The sequence below is a fragment of the Simochromis diagramma genome, unplaced genomic scaffold, assembly GCF_900408965.1.
Source record: "Simochromis diagramma unplaced genomic scaffold, fSimDia1.1 OVJJ01000293.1, whole genome shotgun sequence".
Classification (NCBI taxonomy): Eukaryota; Metazoa; Chordata; class Actinopteri; order Cichliformes; family Cichlidae; genus Simochromis; species Simochromis diagramma.
Window position 1 is genome coordinate 15,813,192 of NW_024386801.1, and position 18,925 is coordinate 15,832,116.

General features: G+C 43.6%; 1 protein-coding gene across 1 annotated transcript; it reads left to right on the forward strand.

The window, feature by feature from the left end:
* Positions 1–357: 357 nt before the first annotated feature.
* nuak1b (NUAK family, SNF1-like kinase, 1b) lies at positions 358–18,593 on the forward strand. Its single transcript, XM_040026159.1, has 7 exons — positions 358–1,652; positions 6,551–6,671; positions 10,374–10,525; positions 11,836–11,901; positions 12,025–12,144; positions 13,397–13,529; positions 14,121–18,593. The coding sequence occupies exons 1-7, from the start codon at positions 1,368–1,370 to the stop codon at positions 15,212–15,214; spliced, it is 1,971 nt and encodes a 656-aa protein (XP_039882093.1). The 5' UTR covers positions 358–1,367; the 3' UTR covers positions 15,215–18,593.
* The last annotated feature ends 332 nt before the right edge of the window (positions 18,594–18,925 follow it).

Below are 18,925 nucleotides of genomic sequence, written 5' to 3' on the forward strand. Positions count from 1 at the left end.
TTTGTGTTTTTAGTCTAAATGCTAGCTAAGGCACACTGGCCAAAGGCCACAGCTTCTATCTATCTATCTATCTATCTCTCTCTCTCTCTCTCTCTCTCTCTCTCTATCTATATATATATATATATATATATATATATATATATATATATATATATATATATATATATATATATTAGTGCTATTAGTGGTACTACATAAAATATGTGGAGGTGAACTACAGATCTGTCTGGTAGAAGGGGTGACAGTGGCAATAAGACACAAAGGGCTTTGAGGGTGGGGGGAGGGGGTGTCACCTCCCGTGCACATGATCGCTGGCTACGCCCGTGAGACTCGGCATATCATAAAAGATGTGAGAGGGAATGATGAGGGGAGCACAAAGACAGAAGGGAAGCGAAAGGACGGGGAAGGAGGAGATCTGCCTAAACTCCGCCTCCGGTCTCGGATCCTCTCGCATTCCTTCTTCACAGCCCTTCACGCTGGAGATAGAGAAAGAAAGGGAAGGAGAAACAAGAAGGCCACGAAGAAAAAGAGGGGGAGCAGTGAAACGACCATGGCAATATCCAAAACGTCTCAGCGTGAGATAGAGTCCGATCCCAGCGCACTTTCACCACCGTCGACCCCGGCTCGGAGCATGCAGTCGCACAATAGACAGAGTCCTGATGAATGAGGAGCTTTACCTGGGCCGTGGACAAAATGAGGGTCATCTTCATCCAAAACGCCGGTTTCGTCGCAGCTTTCTCGCCTTTCTCGTGATGTTGGCAGTGTTTGGGACGACAGATGATGTGAACGAGCCAGAGCTAACCACAGCCAGATCATGCGAGTAAATTGAGGAGTAAGGGGATCGTAGCAATTTATTTAGGCTGTTTTATTTTATTTTGTTTTGTTTTAATGGGATAGAGAGCTTGCACATATTTATAGCCAGTATAGCATCTCTGAATCGAAAGTGTGCTGAGCTTCCGGCATGCAGCCTGCTGTCGAAATCTGAATAATACACTATATTTTTTAAACTATATTGGCACTAGAATGAATTTTTAACCAATGATAGAGTATGTACCAGGTTATTAAGGTCCGATCCTTTTAGACTTCCGCGCTCATGTAGTAATCCTTTAGTATATAGCAATTATTAATATGAATAGGTAGACGGAGAGATCTCTGGCCACTATGATCAAAGCCTATTGATCAACTGAGACAATCTGGAAATGTCAGTTTCCACGTGTGATAACATGACTGGCGTTGTTCCTTGTAATTTATTTATTTATTATTACTATTATTAGGCCTATAAGTATTATATTATCGATTTATTTTTTAGGTAGGTAGTGATATATTTAACAGTGGGAAGGCTGTTTTAAACCCTTCCTTATAGTGAGATGGAAACCGCTTATTTATCGTCGCACCGGGGGGGCACCCGTCCCGAGGCCCAGAAGGGCCAAAGCTCGGCGGGTGAGCCCTCCGCTGCACCACCACCTTCAACTCCACCTGCCGGCAGCTCACCTGAGGAGACCCCGACGAGTGGTGATGGACGGAGAAACTCGGGCGTGAAGAAACACCATCACAAGCACAACCTGAAGCATCGCTACGAGCTGCTGGAGACGCTGGGAAGAGGCACCTATGGCAAAGTCAAGAAGGCCATTGAGCGGCACTCTGGCAGAGAGGTGAGCCATTTACACAAGCAGCTGCAAACATCTGTCACGATGCTTTTAGTAAACCCAGACGCTTGTAATTCACAATACTTCTGTAACGCCCTTTAGCAGCCACTACAAACAGCACTGGTCCCAAATTAAGTGGTTTGTTGCTCCCAGACGCGTGTGCACGACCTACCCCCGCTGGGAATTCCCCCACCATGCTCCAAAAAGGCCAGTGGGGCCAGGGAGTTACGCTGCACACATGCAGGGCCTCACGACCGGATGCCGGAGTGACAGACTTATGGGGACTTGTGTGACCCCCACAAGCTTCACAAAAGTTCCCCAGAAGTGTCCTGCGTCCACGCTCATTCATAATTTGTAAAGTTTTTAAGACATGCATTGCAAAGTTCAGATCAACCCCAAATTCACTCTTTTGCGAATGACCAGCATTTGACATAGTCTCAGTCTTTAAAGTAGTAGGTTACTTGTACTGTTTCATCACTCTGCACAGTGCCGTACAGTTTTTCCCTTCCCGTTTTGTTTCTATTTTTAAAGTGCCAAGTTTTTTTTCCCTGCATGGCTCAGTCTGGCACTTTGCGTTTCTTTTTTTTTAAAGTGATGAACTGTATATTTGTCGCAGTAAACCCACCATCTGCTGTGATGTCCTTGCAGACCGGCAGATCTCTACCAACTATTTCCACATGTGGCAAAATATGACCCCAGTGCCCATTCTGGCAGGGCATGCGGAAATTTCCACTGAAACATAGTACAGGCCAACAATGTCCCCCAGTGGTTTCATAGCTCCTGGCAAATGCATGTTTAATAGGGGAAGGGGGGCAGCAAACCCCCTGGTACGACATTCCTGTTTGACCTGTCCCACTTGCCAGCTTCTCCTTTCTTCCGTTTGTTTTTCGGCATTATTGCCATGGTAGCAAGTGTAATATGAATTAATGTAATTTCACTAGCATCATAAAACTGTGCAACTGTACTAACTGGACAGGTCAAAGTGTATTGCATGATTGTTGGCTTTGGATATCTTGGAAGTCTTTTGTTAAATAATTGACAATGTTTGTCACATAGTTGGCAAGTTTATTATATTTTTGTTACTAAGCCATAAAGCACTACTTGCCAGTCACTAAATATATAAATAAACCCAATATACTTATGTGTAAGTCAAAAAACTATAGCCCAGTGGCTCCAGTTCTCCTACTATCTACAGTACTGAGCTGAGCTTAGCATTAAAACTTAAAATAGAGAACTATTAATATGGGACCCAAGTCTGTGCACATAGAATACTCGCCATCTCGCAGCTTATGAATATGGCACTACACTGCTAGAGTTTACTTGACCTCTGATCCAGAGGGAGTCCCTTGTGTCCATTTGGCATGTAAACCAGTGTGGTGAGAACGTTATTTAATCATCTCAGCTCCCCTGAACCTTTTCCTGGCTTGTTCCACAGACCCAGTGAGAAGAACAAAGTGGAGAGATAAACTGATGAAGCTCTGTGTGTGTGCGTGCTCACACATGGGAATAACGAACGACAGATTAGATGCAAGCATATTCAGCATGTCAGTGAAAGTAGAGCTGGTTTCACCTGGAAGCCCGTTTGTTGTACAATTTGCACGCTCAGTAAAAAACACAAACACCTAACATTAAGTGAAGTGCAGCAGATCACAGAGAACTTGGTGTGGCTTTGTGGGATGTGCACAACCCATGTTTCTGTGCCTGTGTGTGAAAGGTAAAAGGAGACCTGTGGCTATGTTTCAAATAGCTGCATTAAGTATTACATGCCATCTAGAGAGGACTATAGTAAAAAGGTTATGGTGACAGTCAGGCCTATAATGGACACTGACACATGAAAGGCCATCCACAGCAGGAAATTAGATTTAGAAGGTAATGTTAATATCCTGTATGGAGGATCCATCACAGACAGGGGCTGGGGAGTTAGCACAGAGATACAGGGAAGCTCACCACCATAACAAGAGAGAAACCGGCTCAGTTAAAAGGGGTAAAGAGTCATATTAATATGTGCTTAAAGCACCAGATTACATCATTCCCCAACAATGGACTCAATAGGGAGGTACGCAAGAGGGAAAAACATTGGCATTCCTCTGTTATATTCTATGTTGTACAGCTGATGAGGCTTTATGATTCCTGGCTCTGTTTGAGAATACACTTCTCTGGAAAAGTGACGGGCCTCTTTCTCCCACTCACTCTCCCTCTCTCTGCCTCCCCCTAAGTCTGACTCAGACGCACAGTCAATACGACAGATGATCATGATCTTTAGACAATGCAGGGACGAGTGAGTTTGTGATGAATACTTCATCTATTTTAATGGCCTGAGAAAGGCCTGAACGATGTCAGGCTCCGCTGAAGCGAAACATGGACTTTCACTTCAAACGAGCTCTTTTGAGAACAAAATCTGGACGACGGGAGGGGCAGACGAGGCCGCCCCATACCTGGCAGGGACCGACGTGGGCAGCAGTGCAGCGCCCGTTTACTGTGAGTGACAGTAATAGGGGGGTCCACTTAAGAACAAGCGTAGCTGCGTCAGCCAGCTCCGCCAGCTGGCAAGTAGCTGATCTGCGGTCCTGTGTAATGATCCGCATCAAGGTCAGGGCAAAGCAACATGAGGAGATACACAAAAGATATCTGGCTTTCTAGCCCAATATTGGGGAACTGTCTCATTCACTGATTTATCATGCAGTGTAGAATTAACTTCTCTACACATTTTACTTGTCTTTGTGTGTAACTTTTGTAGGCAATTTCTTAGTTCATTCCCTAATTTTAAAAAAATCGGGTATTTTTTGCATGCATCCATCCATCCATCCCACAACAACTGAAAAAGGCAAAGCTGCATTCAGCTTTGCAAAGTCAAGTGTCAGTCACGTTTTGGGGATCAGTGATAAAATCCTGATGATTTTGATGAGGTAAAGGAAAACATCAGTGTTAAGACACAAACAACTTTCCCCAATTATGAACACAGCATGTGAACCCCCTGGACCCTGGCTTGTTTATTATGGTATCATTTCTTTAAATTCTATGTAATCAAGGCATGCTCTGGAAGGCAGCTATTCCGGTTTGGGGTTATTTTTATTGATGTACACGGTAATTAGCTTGGCACTCGCTACTGCCTGTGGTTTTTCGCTGAATGGAATAAAGCTGGGCTCCACAGAATACTGCAGTTTAGTCAGGAGGACAAAAGTTTAAACTAACATAATTCAGAGTGAAAAGATTCTTTACAGACCTGATCAAAGAACAACTCGGGGCTCAATCCAGATTGTTTAGGCTACAAGACTGATGTGCTAGACCGTGGGCTCTCCACTGGTTTATTTGGAGAAGGATGCTAACCTCTCATTTATGGAGTACATAGGTTAGTGGTTTGAATGCATCCTGTTGCGGCTGACTCTTAACTGAATTGGCTTTGCCATGACACTGAAGAATCATCAAATCAAGTGTCATTGTTGACTGTTAAGCTCCTTTTAACGGGCCCATTTGGCACGGCAAGGAGTGAATCACTTCCTCAACCCCTGCTCGTTCTCCTGATACCTCCATAAAACTCTCAGCAGGCCATCTTTTCAGGCTTTTTCAAATACGGGCCATTAGCTGTGTTTAATCAGAATAACTAAACATACAAGGCGGGGGTAGTGGTTAGGGTCTTCTCGGGGACTTTTGACAAGGGAGGAAATTTGCTTTGTAAGTTAATACTGACCGATTGATGGAGGATCACTCTAACCTTCAGCTCTCTCTTTCCTCTTCTTAAAATTGGTGAACACTTAACACCTTTCTCACTGCTTTTTAGGGATACATGGTGCAGACTCTATAGGCTTTTCTACCCCGCGCCTGCTGTACGTGGTTGGGATGTGTCGAAAGAAATTTCTCCACAGTTGTTGGAGTGGCAGTTAGTGCAGACATCCATGCACCAATTTGGATGAACGGCAGTACTTTAGAGGCTATTTGCCTAACCATTGCCTTATTGCCAAATTCCTGCAAACCTAATGGCATTTCCATCAGCCTAAGCTGCACTGTGTGTTGTGCTAATGCACAGATGTTAGCTTGTTAACACAGCAAAGCAGAATAGTGACCATGACTGCTTAAATTAAACCTTATAATTATATCAGCATAGTTTTATTAGCATGAAGACTTTAGCATTTCACACAAAGCGCTACTATGTGCTAGTATGGCTGCAGAGTCCCAGACTGGCTCCGAAAACGCTCCCTGTTTCCAAGATAGCGCGCCGTATTGAGTGAACTATTGAGTGACCATTATATACTGATGAGGGAATGACTGAGTCAGGGGAGTGATTTTGGACACAGGCGATTAGTTAACAACAGCTGCTCCCAGAGAAGTCTTTACTATGGAAACTGCCATGTTGCACTGTGTGAATCTGTCCTCTGATGCTTCTGTAATCATGATGATTGAATATCAAAACAGGCCACAATGTTGGTACTTGTGTTTCAGTTTGCAATAGTTTGACCTCAGCAAGGCTTCGTAAGGTCAAAGGTTATTAAAAGTCTCTGTAGGTGGACAGGGGAGGTTTGTTTTTCTTTGATAATGAAATCAAGCATTGTGTGCAGACTGACATCTCATGACGTGCACCATGTACCGTGGATGAGCTGTACAATTTAAAGTTCACTGATAACAAATCCCATGTGACAGATAAATCTGTTGCACCTTAATCTCATTTCAGTGACTTTCTGCAGTCACGTCTCTTCCCAGATTAAATCAGCCTATTTTTCAAATCAATTTTCTTGGAAAAAAAGACAAATCTGCTTTTACTTTAAACTGTTAAATGTGACACATTCAAGATACTGTATATCTAGGCGGGGGGTTTTTTGTTTGCTTGTTTGCTTGTTTGTTTGTTTTTTGCTTTTTTTCCTTTGCTGCTGAAGTCACATGAGTGAAAAGTGTTTGTCCTCTCTTTCCAGGTGGCTATCAAGTCCATTCGGAAGGAGAAGATTAAGGATGAGCAGGACATGGTACACATTCGCCGAGAGATTGAGATCATGTCGTCCCTCCGCCACCCCCACATCATCTCTATATATGAAGGTGAGGGTCTTTGAATGTCTACCTGTGACAAATCATGGACACTTATTTAATTTGAACATGCAAACAAAATCACACATGTCCAGAATTCTTCCCTCCATCAGCTCATTTAGCACTCGTGGCCGAGCTGTAGGACTGTCATGTTATGACATGCAGATGTCATAATAAGTCCTGGACTACAGCTCTGGGATGTTATTAATCTTCTTCCCGTCTGGCTGCCTGGTCTAGTAAAAGTCTGGATGCCTTTGACAATTTGCATCTGGATTCCTCTCTTTGTGTGTGTGTGTGTGTGTGTGTGTGTGTGTGTGCATGTGTGTGTGTGTGTGTGTGCACGTGTGTGTGTGTGTATTGCATTCACATTTGTGAAAGTTTGTGTTTATAAGAGGGGTGATATTCTAAGGGATTGCCTCTCCCACATCTAACAGGTCACATCCCCTTGTCTTCTCTGGTCTTGATCTCAGGGCCAGACATCTGCTGATACTTAGAGACAACAGCAGCTGGGAACCAGACTATACTCGTGCATGTGTGTGTGTCTGCACATATGTGTCTGTATAAATCCCAGTATATTTATCTCAGTGTATGAACCTTTGTGTGTGTAGCTCAGGAGACTCTGGATTGGCCTCAGTCACCCGGGCTTGCTCCCCGTCTGACTCCAATCCAGTGCTATGCAGCAGGAGGAAAGACCATAAGCCTTCCCTTGGAGCAATATCAACATATGTCTACCCCAGGAAGCAGTTCACTAAATATCAAAGACTTCAAGTCAGACATTGACAACATATTTATTGTTTTGGGCCTCCTTTTTTTTGATGAGTCCTCATGAATGACCTTTACATCACCGGAAGAAAACATTAGATTAGAATTGATGGCGACTCTAAAGGTTGAACAGTTCCCATTGATTTCAACATAGTGCTTGCAATTAATCATCTGATAATATGTAGTATGGGCCTGTTTTCCGTCTCCTACATTCACAATGCACTGCAGTGTGTTTTTTTGTTTGTTTGTTTTTTTGTCATGTGATTTGTGACTCGTGACTATTGTGTCAACATAGCAACAGTTTCAATGCCATTTTCAGGTTAGCTGCCCTGGCATAGCGGCTGCAGGTTGTGTGGTACTTCCCTAACTGGCTTAGCCACTGTCCTTTGTTCAGTTTCAAAGTCCTTAGGTCATTATCAGCAATGTGTATATGTAACAAACATAACTATTTGTCATGGGAACGTGCCAGTAGTCGGTCAGAGGGCTGAATTACCGATGAATTTTATGTGTTTTGCAAGAGAATGATTAAAGAACAGCCAGCTTTATAAACTCAGGCGAGCCTGCATGGTGTTTCTATGTGTGCTGCCTTCCTTTAAAAGCAGTCAATTCTACCAACAAACCTAACCAGACTCATTGCTCTCGCTCTTTGGTGTTTCTCCTCAAACCCAGCGTTTACTGTTGTGGCCTGGCCTCCGCCCAGCCTTGCTTTAGAGATGTATAGGAGGCCTAAAGATTTGTGTATCCGGCAACACCCTCTTCAACAGCCCCTGCTAACTGCCTTGTGTGAAGCAAAGCTGAACCAGATGTGTGCGTGAAGATTGATTTTTACCACTCCCTCACATTCTGCATCCATCAGCATGCTGCGTGGGGACATTTAAAGTAGTTTTTTTTTTTTGCTCTTTGCTCCTCAGGCGAAGCTATGCAGTGCCCTCCTTTTAAGAGAAATAGTCAACCCTACAAAATGCTCAAGCGGCATGAACTGATTCAGCCAGGGGAAAAAAAACCCAAACCCTTCAGCGTGAGGGGAATCTTTAGAAATTTACCTTCTTACAATAAAATAAAAAATGATCACTCTTCTTGTGTCCCCACAGAAAATACATAGCTAAAGCTAAGATCTTGCCAATTTTGTTATCTTGGCAGGAGTTCACTTTCTCAGTGCTCCTTCCAGATTTTGTGCTAAGCTAAGCTAAGTTGCTGACTATATTTGCAATGGTGTTAAATTTGTCAGCTAAATCTAGGCAAAAATCAGCTTATATCTCCAAATATCTTAAGTAAACATGATAAACAAAGAGGAAAATACCCTACAGATTAATTAAAATTTGCTTGTTTATGGCCTACTTTAGAATTATCCCTCCACTCCTCTGTGTGACTCTTTGGCCCTTGTGCAAGTTTTCAACAACAGTCTATCATCAGTGCAGACACTAGGACAATAGGCGCTAATTAGTCAGATGTGAGGGCTTGACCTGTGAACAAAGCCCAGTGAGTGACAGCGAGGCTTTAGTGGTGGCTGGCGTGCCCAGTGGGCTGTAACAAACCCGAGTTATGTAAGCCAGGTAATTACCTCACCGCAAGTGCTCAAAGGTAAATGGGAGTGCAAGCTGAGAATTGGCTCCCCCAGCCTAACCCCATCAAGGTTCGCCGTGAATGTCACCCCAGGTCACCCCTCTGTCCACCAATCAGAGAGCTGAGTCTGCTTTTGCCCTCCCAAGTGCTTGGCTTACATCCCGTCTGTTATTTCCCGAGCTGCCAGACAGTCACAATCAGGGAGCATTACCATCACTCAGCAACTGTGTGTTTTTGTAGAGGATTATATCTTTAAAAGGACCCCAGGAGAGGAGGGGTGGGGTGCTGAGGAAAGTAGTGTGACAGACTGTGAAGGTGCTCACTCAAGAGTACAGAAAGCGGAGGCCCCCACCTCAGTGACCCTGCTGTGTGGGAAAATCAACACGGACAATATGTAGCAACATGGCTGACTGTGTTTTCATAGCCTTTTTTCCCCTCTCTCTTCTTCTCCTCTCTCTCCCTAACCGCTGTCATACTCTTCATGCCAAGAAGCATGTTGCCAAACTGAAATTATATAGCGGATGGCTAAAAACTGACACACAATGATATGTCTGGTGAGCTGTATTTCAATGGTGATAAAAATGAAACAGCATTCCTCTAAAAATCAGCACACGTGTCACCGGGTTTATTCATTTTGCTTCGGTCATAATAAAGTTCAAGGTCCAAAAGAGAAAAAGCCTGCTTTGTAAGAGTAGGTACGGAAGATAGAAGAATATAGGAGTATAGCTTTGATTTCAGTTATGAGTTAAATATGAAGCCGTTTCATTACATTGCTCTTGTCAAAATAAAAGAGGATGCTTGTTGCCATGTTGAGTCATAAATCACTAATGAATAAAGCAGTACTTAGAATAGGTACTCATGAGGCCCGCGCGTGGTTGTTAGAAATATCGGACTGTGTTGTGAAAAGTGGCAACATGATGCAAAGCTCAAGCTGTAGCAGAACCTCCACCTGAGCCTGTGAAGGTAACTCTTTCTCCTCAATCTGGTTCGTGCCCTTTTCTTTCTTTTTTTTTTTGTGGTCTGTTTTCACTGCTCTCCACTTGCTCTGCTCTCTGAGCAAGGCCTGATTGAGTTAACAGCCCCTCCCTGCTGTAGTGTTGTGAAGGAGCCAGGCACATGAGGTGGGGTCTGGGTGATGTAACCCTGGGAGAAATGTAGAGATGTAATGTGTTGCTTTGGAATTTGGATTCCCAATTCCCTCCAAAAAAAAACAAAGGGCAGAGTAAACGTTTTTTTTTTTTTTACTGCTTTTTTACTTAATAATGCTCATTAATATTTTTATCAAGAAGGCAGAATGAACCTGGGCAGACTTAAGAAGCTGTCCTCCCATACCTCTATGTTTTTGGAAAGTCGGTAATAATGTGTTGCTATTTTCTTATCATTTCTCAGTGTTTGAGAACAAGGACAAGATCGTGATTGTGATGGAGTATGCCAGCAAGGGCGAGCTGTATGACTACATTAGCGAGCGTCGGCGCCTGAGCGAGCGGGAGACGCGACGCTTCTTCAGACAGATAGTCTCCGCCGTGCACCACTGTCACAAGGTGAGAAAACTCATCTGTGCCTTCAGCTTGTGCACGCTGTGCTCTGTGTCTCTTACACACATAAAGACTTTGTTTTAAGTCCTTAATTTATCCTTCACCATTCCCCTCACACATTCAGACGCATAGCTAGTATAATCTGCCAGCCCTGCACGGTGTGCTGTTCTTGGCGCACTGGTTGTAGAGAGTCATCTGTTTCTGAGTGAAGATAGAATGCAGGCCAGTTTAATTCAGGCTTACCCTCCCATTACAGAGCAGGGCAACAAACAGGCCCTGTCTTTAAATCTGTGCTCAAATCTTGCTGCACACACACGGACTGATGTCCTGAGCTACCCCCAGAGTCATTCTCCAGAGATTAAGTTTGGTTCACACCCACATCCACACCTCACTTACTCTGCTTAAAACCCAAAGATCCCATTGGCTTCCCACTTGTCACACTTTTCCCAGCTGTAGATAGGGATGATGTCATAGTCTTCAGCTAGGGGACTCCCAGACTAATCTCTATAAATGCTCCCCTTTTCTTTTTTTAAAAAAATAATTTGCTTTCATTGTCAGACTCTAAGTTATGGCCGCGGCGCTAAACAGGACGTCCTGGCCTGAATGTCAATTGTCCATTACCTGTATATCTTCCCCAAAACGCCAGCCTTTGCCCCCAGAGGCTAAGTTATCAGATGATAGACGATTGGTTCACAGATTGGTCCCAGACAGCCATGAATGATGAGTCATTACCACCAAGCGCAACCCCTTGCTGGGTGGGGTGGTGTGAGTCACAGGCACAACAAGCAACCAACCACTTCTTCCTTGTGTTCACCAATCAGAGTCATGTGAAAATGAGCACCGTGTTAGACAGTCACCGACAGGAGATGCAACGCTGAGCTGCGCAAACAGGCGGGGGGGTGACGGATGAAGTCACTCCTCTGCATCTGAGCTGGGTTCTGTCTGTCTGCGTACCACATGTTAATTCCTGGATTTTTTTTCCCCAACCCGTGCATTAACAGCATAGTCGCTGTTTTATCCCATGATGCTCTGAGAACATAATTCATACTGGGAGATAATTACAGGCTCATGTTTATGTCACACATTTGAGCTGATTTAAAAGAAAGTCCCAGCAGATGTCAGCTTGAAGATCTTCGAGGGGACAGGACCAATTAAAGAGTACTAAGCCAACAGGCTGTCTTGATTTCCTCAAGCTATCTTTGTCAAAGTAAATCACACATACATACAAATGCAATGGACTGTTTATTGCTTGGAACCCTCTTTAATGAAAAATGAGCTGATGCATGCATCAATCTTTTTCTTTTTTCTCACTGCAGAATGGAGTAGTGCACAGGGATCTGAAACTGGAAAATGTGCTACTGGATGAAAACTGTAATATTAAGGTAACCTTGCCTCTTGTGATGGTCTGGGATGTGTTGGCAGCCAAAGCCTTGTCTCAAATGATCTTTGCGTGAGGGAAAAGAAATAATATGACCTGAAATTCTAACTTGGCCTTGTGTTCACAGATTGCTGATTTTGGGCTGTCCAACCTCTACCATAAAGACAAGCTACTGCAAACCTTCTGCGGTAGCCCCCTATATGCTTCACCGGAGATCGTCAATGGGAGACCATACCGTGGCCCGGAGGTGAGTCTCAGCGGAAATAGAAATTTAATAATTTATTGCCCTCCCTGAAAATTCATTTTGGGATGAACCGCTAGTGATTACAATCATCATGTAGTCAATATACAAACTGGTGGGTAGACTTTCTTCTCGGGCCCTTTGATGGGATTAGTCCATAGTCCAAGGGAGGTCTCTCTCTTTTGGGTCAGCATCCCTCCCTTGTCCTCCCTTTCCTACAATATTCAGGGGTCTTTGAAGTGAGGAACCAGGGGATCGTTTTTCTCACTCTGTCTTCAGATTAACTGGATTGGAATGAGCTCCCCAGCCTCAAAGCACAAGCGCTGTCTAAACAAATACTTTTGGTGAAAGAAACAGTGAAAATGTCTCCCCAAAACCACTCATTCTGCAAGTGCAGAGTCACTCCGAAGGGCGTTGTCACTACAATTACATCAGATGGATAAAACAAAGCAACAAGGAGGAGGGGGGAATGTTGAATTTTTAGATTTCGTAGTCAAACCGTTCAATTTAGTGCGATTCACTGTAATTTACTCGAGAGTGCTAAAAACGAAATTATAGAACCACAGCTGGGATGAGGCCACAAATTACAGCGAGCAAAGACAACAAAAATAGAGCATGACAATAGTGAGTGGCCTGTCGCATACTCAGGAATGGACCGACGATGACACAAAGAGTGAAACATTCACGATGCTGGTCATTGATTACGTCTCAAAACTTTAGCTGCCCTCATTAAAATCACAGCCCACTGTATCCGCCCCCCAACTACAGTCTGTACACTTATTTTGTGCCATGCTCTTTGTTTCTCTCTCTCTCTCAGTCACACAAACACACACACACACACACACACACACACACACACACACACACACACACACACACACACACACACACACACACGTCAACTGCATGTCTTTAGCGACTGTCAGGAGCTCAGCATATCACAGTTGCTATCTCTGCTGGTCTCATTACCCTCTTCCGCTCCCACCACTCTGCACCTCCTCAAAACACCAAGTGTTATGTAACATTTTTGAAAGCCACATTACATTGTGAGAGAGTGTAATGTGTCTGTGCACAAACAAGTCATGGCCCACCAAAATACCTGCCGTTGTCATTATGTCTTTGAGAGGCCTGCTGGAGAAACAACATCATATCATATTGCTTATTGGTGTGTAGAGTAACTCAAAGCTCAGTCTACTCAGCTCATTTCACAGCATCCATTTTTTTAATGCCATGAATCACTAATCACTGTTTCCTCCAGGTGGACAGCTGGGCCCTTGGGGTGCTGCTGTATACCCTGGTCTATGGAACTATGCCGTTTGATGGGGGAGACCACAAGAACCTCATTCGCCAGATTAGCAACGGCGAGTACAAAGAGCCCACTCAGTCCTCAGGTACTGCTGGAACTTTTGGCTCAGCTTGCATTCCTTTTGGTTTGGGTCATGTTAGGAAACACACCTGATTTCAGTGCGCTGTGTAAAACAATAGCATAAACTGTAATTGGCAAATCTAATTCAGCTGTGCTGCAGATAGAAACCATGAGGACTCTTTTTCTCATAAATTCCAGAAGAATATGAAAGCCTTTAAGATGTTTGTTCATACGCTGCTCGGGGAAGCATGGATCAGAGAGCTCTGGATGTTCACATGTAGTGGATGCAAATTGCATTACACATGATAAACAGTGACGCTTTTATCCAGACAGCATAAAGAAGCACATCTTAGCTGAGCAACAAGACATTATACTTCTTATTCATTTGCTGGTAACATGATTTTTGAATAAACTACAATGGAAACAAAATATAACTTTTTGTGCTAAAAGAGCAACTTTTGTGGAAAAAATACTCTTGAAAAATACTCAGTGATTCATGTTTTTGGTATAGGTGTAACAGTCTTTGAAATGAAAAAGCAATAGCATATGATTTTAGTATTTGTATGTCAAATAATGTGCAGCGTGAAGCACTCAACAGATGTCTGTTTACTCCCAGATGCCCGTGGACTGATCCGCTGGATGCTGATGGTGAATCCTGAGCGTCGAGCTACAGTGGAGGACATTGCCAATCACTGGTGGGTGAACTGGGGCTGGAAGAACAGCGTGTGTGACTGCGAGACCCAACGCGACCACGGAGGCTCGCCCATGCTGGCCCGTTTCATCGACTGGCAGAACCGCACTGAGCCACGTGGTTCTGGAGCCAAAGCTGCGGCCATGCCCCAGCTGCTGCGCCAGAGGCCCAAGAAGTCCAAGAAGGAGAATGTTGAGGCAGGACAGACGCACAGTGGAGGCGAGGACAAGCCAGGTCTAAAGAGACCCAAAGGCATCCTGAAGACCAGGGTTACCGAAGAGCACCAATCTGTAAGTCCTGAAGAGGTGGAGCTGGGTCAGGTAGCGCTGCCTCAGCAAGCTGAAGGTGGAGAGGAGGCGTCCAGCCCAGACCGAGAGGAAGAGGAGCCGACGCTGGGAGGAGTCTCCCCAGCCAAGATCGTGCCGTCTCTGCCCAAAAAAGGCATCTTGAAGAACAACCAACAACGGGAATCAGGGTACTACTCTTCCCCAGAGCGCAGTGAGTCCTCCGAGCTTTTAGGGGGCGCCAGCATGTCTCTGCTAGCCACCTCCCCACCCAAGAGAGCCATGGGGAGAAAGGGTATCTTGAAGCGAAATGGCAAGTACTCCACCTACAGCGGGCCTCCCTCATCAGCGACGGTGGCCGGAGTCCTCGGTGAGCCTCCTCCATCGACCGACTCTGGTTTGTCCCGCAGTCAGAGTCGTCCCTCCAGCATAGTGGGGGAGGACAGCTCCGTCCTGTCCCTGTCACCCAGCTCCCTCAGCGGGGCCGAGTGGCATCCTTCCACACCCCACCTCCGCCCAAACATCAGGGCTTGTGTCTCGGCTGAAAACCTGCTGCAGCTCGCCAACTTTAAAGGCTTCCAGGCAGCCCCGCCAATCCAGGGACACAAATTCAGCCGCGGCCCCAAAACAAAAGGCTCCCCAGGGGACAATGGCAGCTTCTCCTTGTTGGGGGACCTGGAGGACATGACTCAGGTGTACCAGCAAGCCCTGGACATCAGCAGCAACCTCAACTAATAGATGGGTGGAAGACAGAGAAGAAGAGGGATTTTAACACGAGTGTGTGTTTGTGTGTGCGTATGTGTACAGATGTGTATGCGTGACACTAACGACCAGTGCGTTACTGGGATCGGCCTTTCGTAGCTTGTGGCTTTTTCAAATGGGGTTGAAATCTCGATGGAAAAGATGCGTCGCTACACTCGCACACACGCACTCACACACACGCAGGCACACTTCTCTGGCTAGAAAACATTTAGTTAAGGTTTTCTGTGCAGGAGAGAGACAGAGCTGGCATGAGAGAATGCCACCCAGTCAGCTCTCTTGGCCCGCCCATAGACTTTGCTGTGTTCAACATGTTTACATATTCAGCAAGAAGGCAAGTTAGAATCACAAATGCAGCGATCAGAAACTGGTTGGCTCTGCTTAGACATCACCCATTTCCATGTATGAGTTTACAACAGCACCTTAGAACTCAAAACGGAGCATATGCTTTTGTGATCTTTACTTCCTTTAAAAAAAAAGAAAGAAAGAAATGAAACAAACCAGGGTCTTGTTCCAAAAAAAAAATAGCATTGCTGATTATTTATTAATATTTTGTAGCTTTAGTTTTAAGTGCAAAACTGGTGGGCGCTGGCTATTACTGGAAGAGTCCAAAGCTCCTTGTCTCCAACTGTGTTTGTGGAACTGACATATATAATTATGTTACTCGGTGACGAGAAACATCTATATACCCCAATATATAACTGTGTCTGTGTATGTACAACACGCAGGCAAGTATACCTTCATAAAAGCATATGTCCTATATATGTTTATGATACTAGGAAATATGTAGGAAGTGCCTTTTTTTGATTCATAATACAAATTATGTATGTCATTTCCTTAATGTGGAGGGAAAAGCCAGGCCAACCTGTCACCAGTTGTGCTTTTTTGTATCATGTTGTTTGTGAATGTAGAGAGACCCAGGGCCTTCATAGCACAGCTGACTAACTACTTACTCCTTCCCCCCCATCAAAGCCCATTCCTTCTACACAGGTGAAATTACACACAGATATACCAGCATCTACAGGCCAAGAAAACAAAAAACCTTCCTCCGTGGTCTTTGTCAGTGTTAAAGTTTGTAGTTTGGTTTGTCGGCAGTTAAGGCCTGGTTGAACATACTTTTGTTGGCTGGACAAGAGGTCTGGAGGGGCTCACCTAGTGGGACATCTAGTGAAGGGAGATAGCACAGACAACATCTCACAGTCCTGGAATGTGTCTGGCTATAGCCCTAGTTCTTTCACATTTTTTGGGCCTACCTGAAAAAAGTAAGAGGTGTTTCTTTCTTTCTTTTATTTATTTATATTTTGGGGGTTTTTTTTACTAAAGAAGATTAGGTGCTTTCCATTGCTGGGCTGGTTAATATTTTACCCCAAGCTCTTCAAAGGAGCTAAGTAAGGTGGTTTGTTTTAGCTCGCTGATGACGCAGCAAATTCCTCAGAGGGAGGCAGGAGACGTGCTGGTGCTAGAGATCTGTACTGGCCCCAGCCCGAGTCAGCACAGGTGGGATCTGCGGTCAGTGCTCGGCCCCTCCAGCTGTGTATACTAGTTCATTATGTCAACCAAGCACAATTAGCCAGCTATTGTTTTCATTTGAGCGTGAGAGAGAGGCGGCGCGTAGAGACTTATAGCTAGAGGGAGAAGAAAGGTGTGAGAAAGAGTGATGCATGGAGCAGTGGTGAGATTAGAGCAGTCTTTCCTGTAAAACGCAGAAAAGGTCGAGGTGTTAGAATAGTTTTAGTTTTTGAAGGCTTTGTAACGTAGACTAGTGAAAGTAAAGAAAGTGAATAGAAGGAGCAGAGGAAAAGTTTTTGTTTTATACCAAAGAAGTAATGAAACTGACAATGATTCAGGGGAATGGGTGAGTCAGGGGCTTGTCAGAGTCCTTGCATTTTTCTTAGGAATCTCCCCAACCCCCCCATGGTGTATGAAATCATCCCCACATTGGCTTGACCTGCTTTATTTTTCTTCTGTTATTCCCTAACAGAGATGCTGGAGGCTGTTGATATAGCTTGTCTTGAGGGTCATTGTGTGATCCCAGTCTTCTGTATGGCCTTAGAAATTGTGATACACTTTTCAACAGCAGCAAAAGAAATGTCAAAAATTGGAGAACGATGACTGACATCATCCGATACGTTAAATGATGTGAGTGGAAAAGCATGTCGTGGGGGACCCCAAGGGAAAAAGATCAAGTGTTGAATGTTTTCAGCGGTGGCATGTGCGAAGAAAAGGTCCTGGGTTCTGACTCAAATGAAAGACCCACTGCGTATTATATTGCATTTTATTGCCTTTTGTATTGCATTATATTGTCAACTGGATTTACAGTGAAAAAATTATACTATGTTAGTATTTTGTTTTATTATGCTTCTGTTTTTGATTTTCCAAAATATAAGAAATGTTTTTATTGCTTTATGTTATGGCAGAAAAAGAAAAAACTTCCTTCCTTGAAGTGTCACAATTTCTCTCCAAAGGAACAAAAAAAACAACAAAAAACAAACAAAAACAGCCAAATCTGGTGTGAAATTGGTGAACTCGCACACATTTCCCCCTGTTTTTGGAATACCCACAGGTGAAAGTGTTAGCTGGAAAAAAGAGCAAAAGACTGACATTTTTACTAATAGCTGACTGCAAGAATTTTTTATTTTCACATCTACCAAAGCAGGGGAGGCTAAATATGCTGGAACAACACCAGGAGGGAAAAAAAAAGGAAATAAATCAATGGAAAGAATCTGATGATAAAACATTAACTCTGCCAAACTGGAAATAACTGGTGCATATCTGTTAGTTAGCAGAAATTCTAATCATAGGAAAACTTGACTGGATATTGTTATGACAATAATAATAAATTAGTATTTTTTTGTTATTTAAGCATTATTTTGGTTACAGCTTTTTACTATTGCGGGATATTGCCAAAATTTCTTTATTGGTTTTATTTGTTTTTAATCTGTGGGTGATCCTGGACTGCCAAGGTATTGTAAGTTGCGTGCCTTTGGTATCTTTCATGATTTTTTTTTCTTCTTTTTTTAAATTTGATAATGAAAATTATTATCAATGTGGTTTTTTATACTTGTATTTATTGATCAAGCCATTTAAAGTTGATGTCAAAGTACTTCATGTTCATGCTTTGACCTGCTTAGGACTTTAGTGTTTTGTGTTCATGACGCACTGCACACCGAAATATTGTTGCTTCTTTAAAATAGAGTTGTGTCATCTCATTGTGAAGGAGGTGGTCAAGTATCTGAGGAGAGACAAATCAATAAAAGTTCCTGAAATCCTGTAGAATGTCTTAATCTGTCAACTCGGGTCAACACGATGCCCCTGTAGTACTGTATCAACTCAAATAAATGGATCTTGAAGGTAATATGTGTTTTGTGTGCTTTTTGCTATGCATAGTCTTTTTATTCTAGAGCTTTGTCAAGTCAAGTGGCTTCAGTCATTTAACATCAAGATTATACAGGATTCATGCAAGGAGAACCTTAAATACATCTAGGTATAGAAAAGATGGCTTTTAAAGTTAAACAGTAATCTATATAGTCACCATCTATAGAGTTCCAAAAGCTCCCTTTAAAACATGAATGTCTTCAAATATACCTTTTTTTGGCAAATTATTTCTGGTTTATCCAGTGGTTGAACTGGATATCCAGAGTCTTTTTTCTTTCTTTCAGTAGGACACATGTTAATTAAACTAGTGAG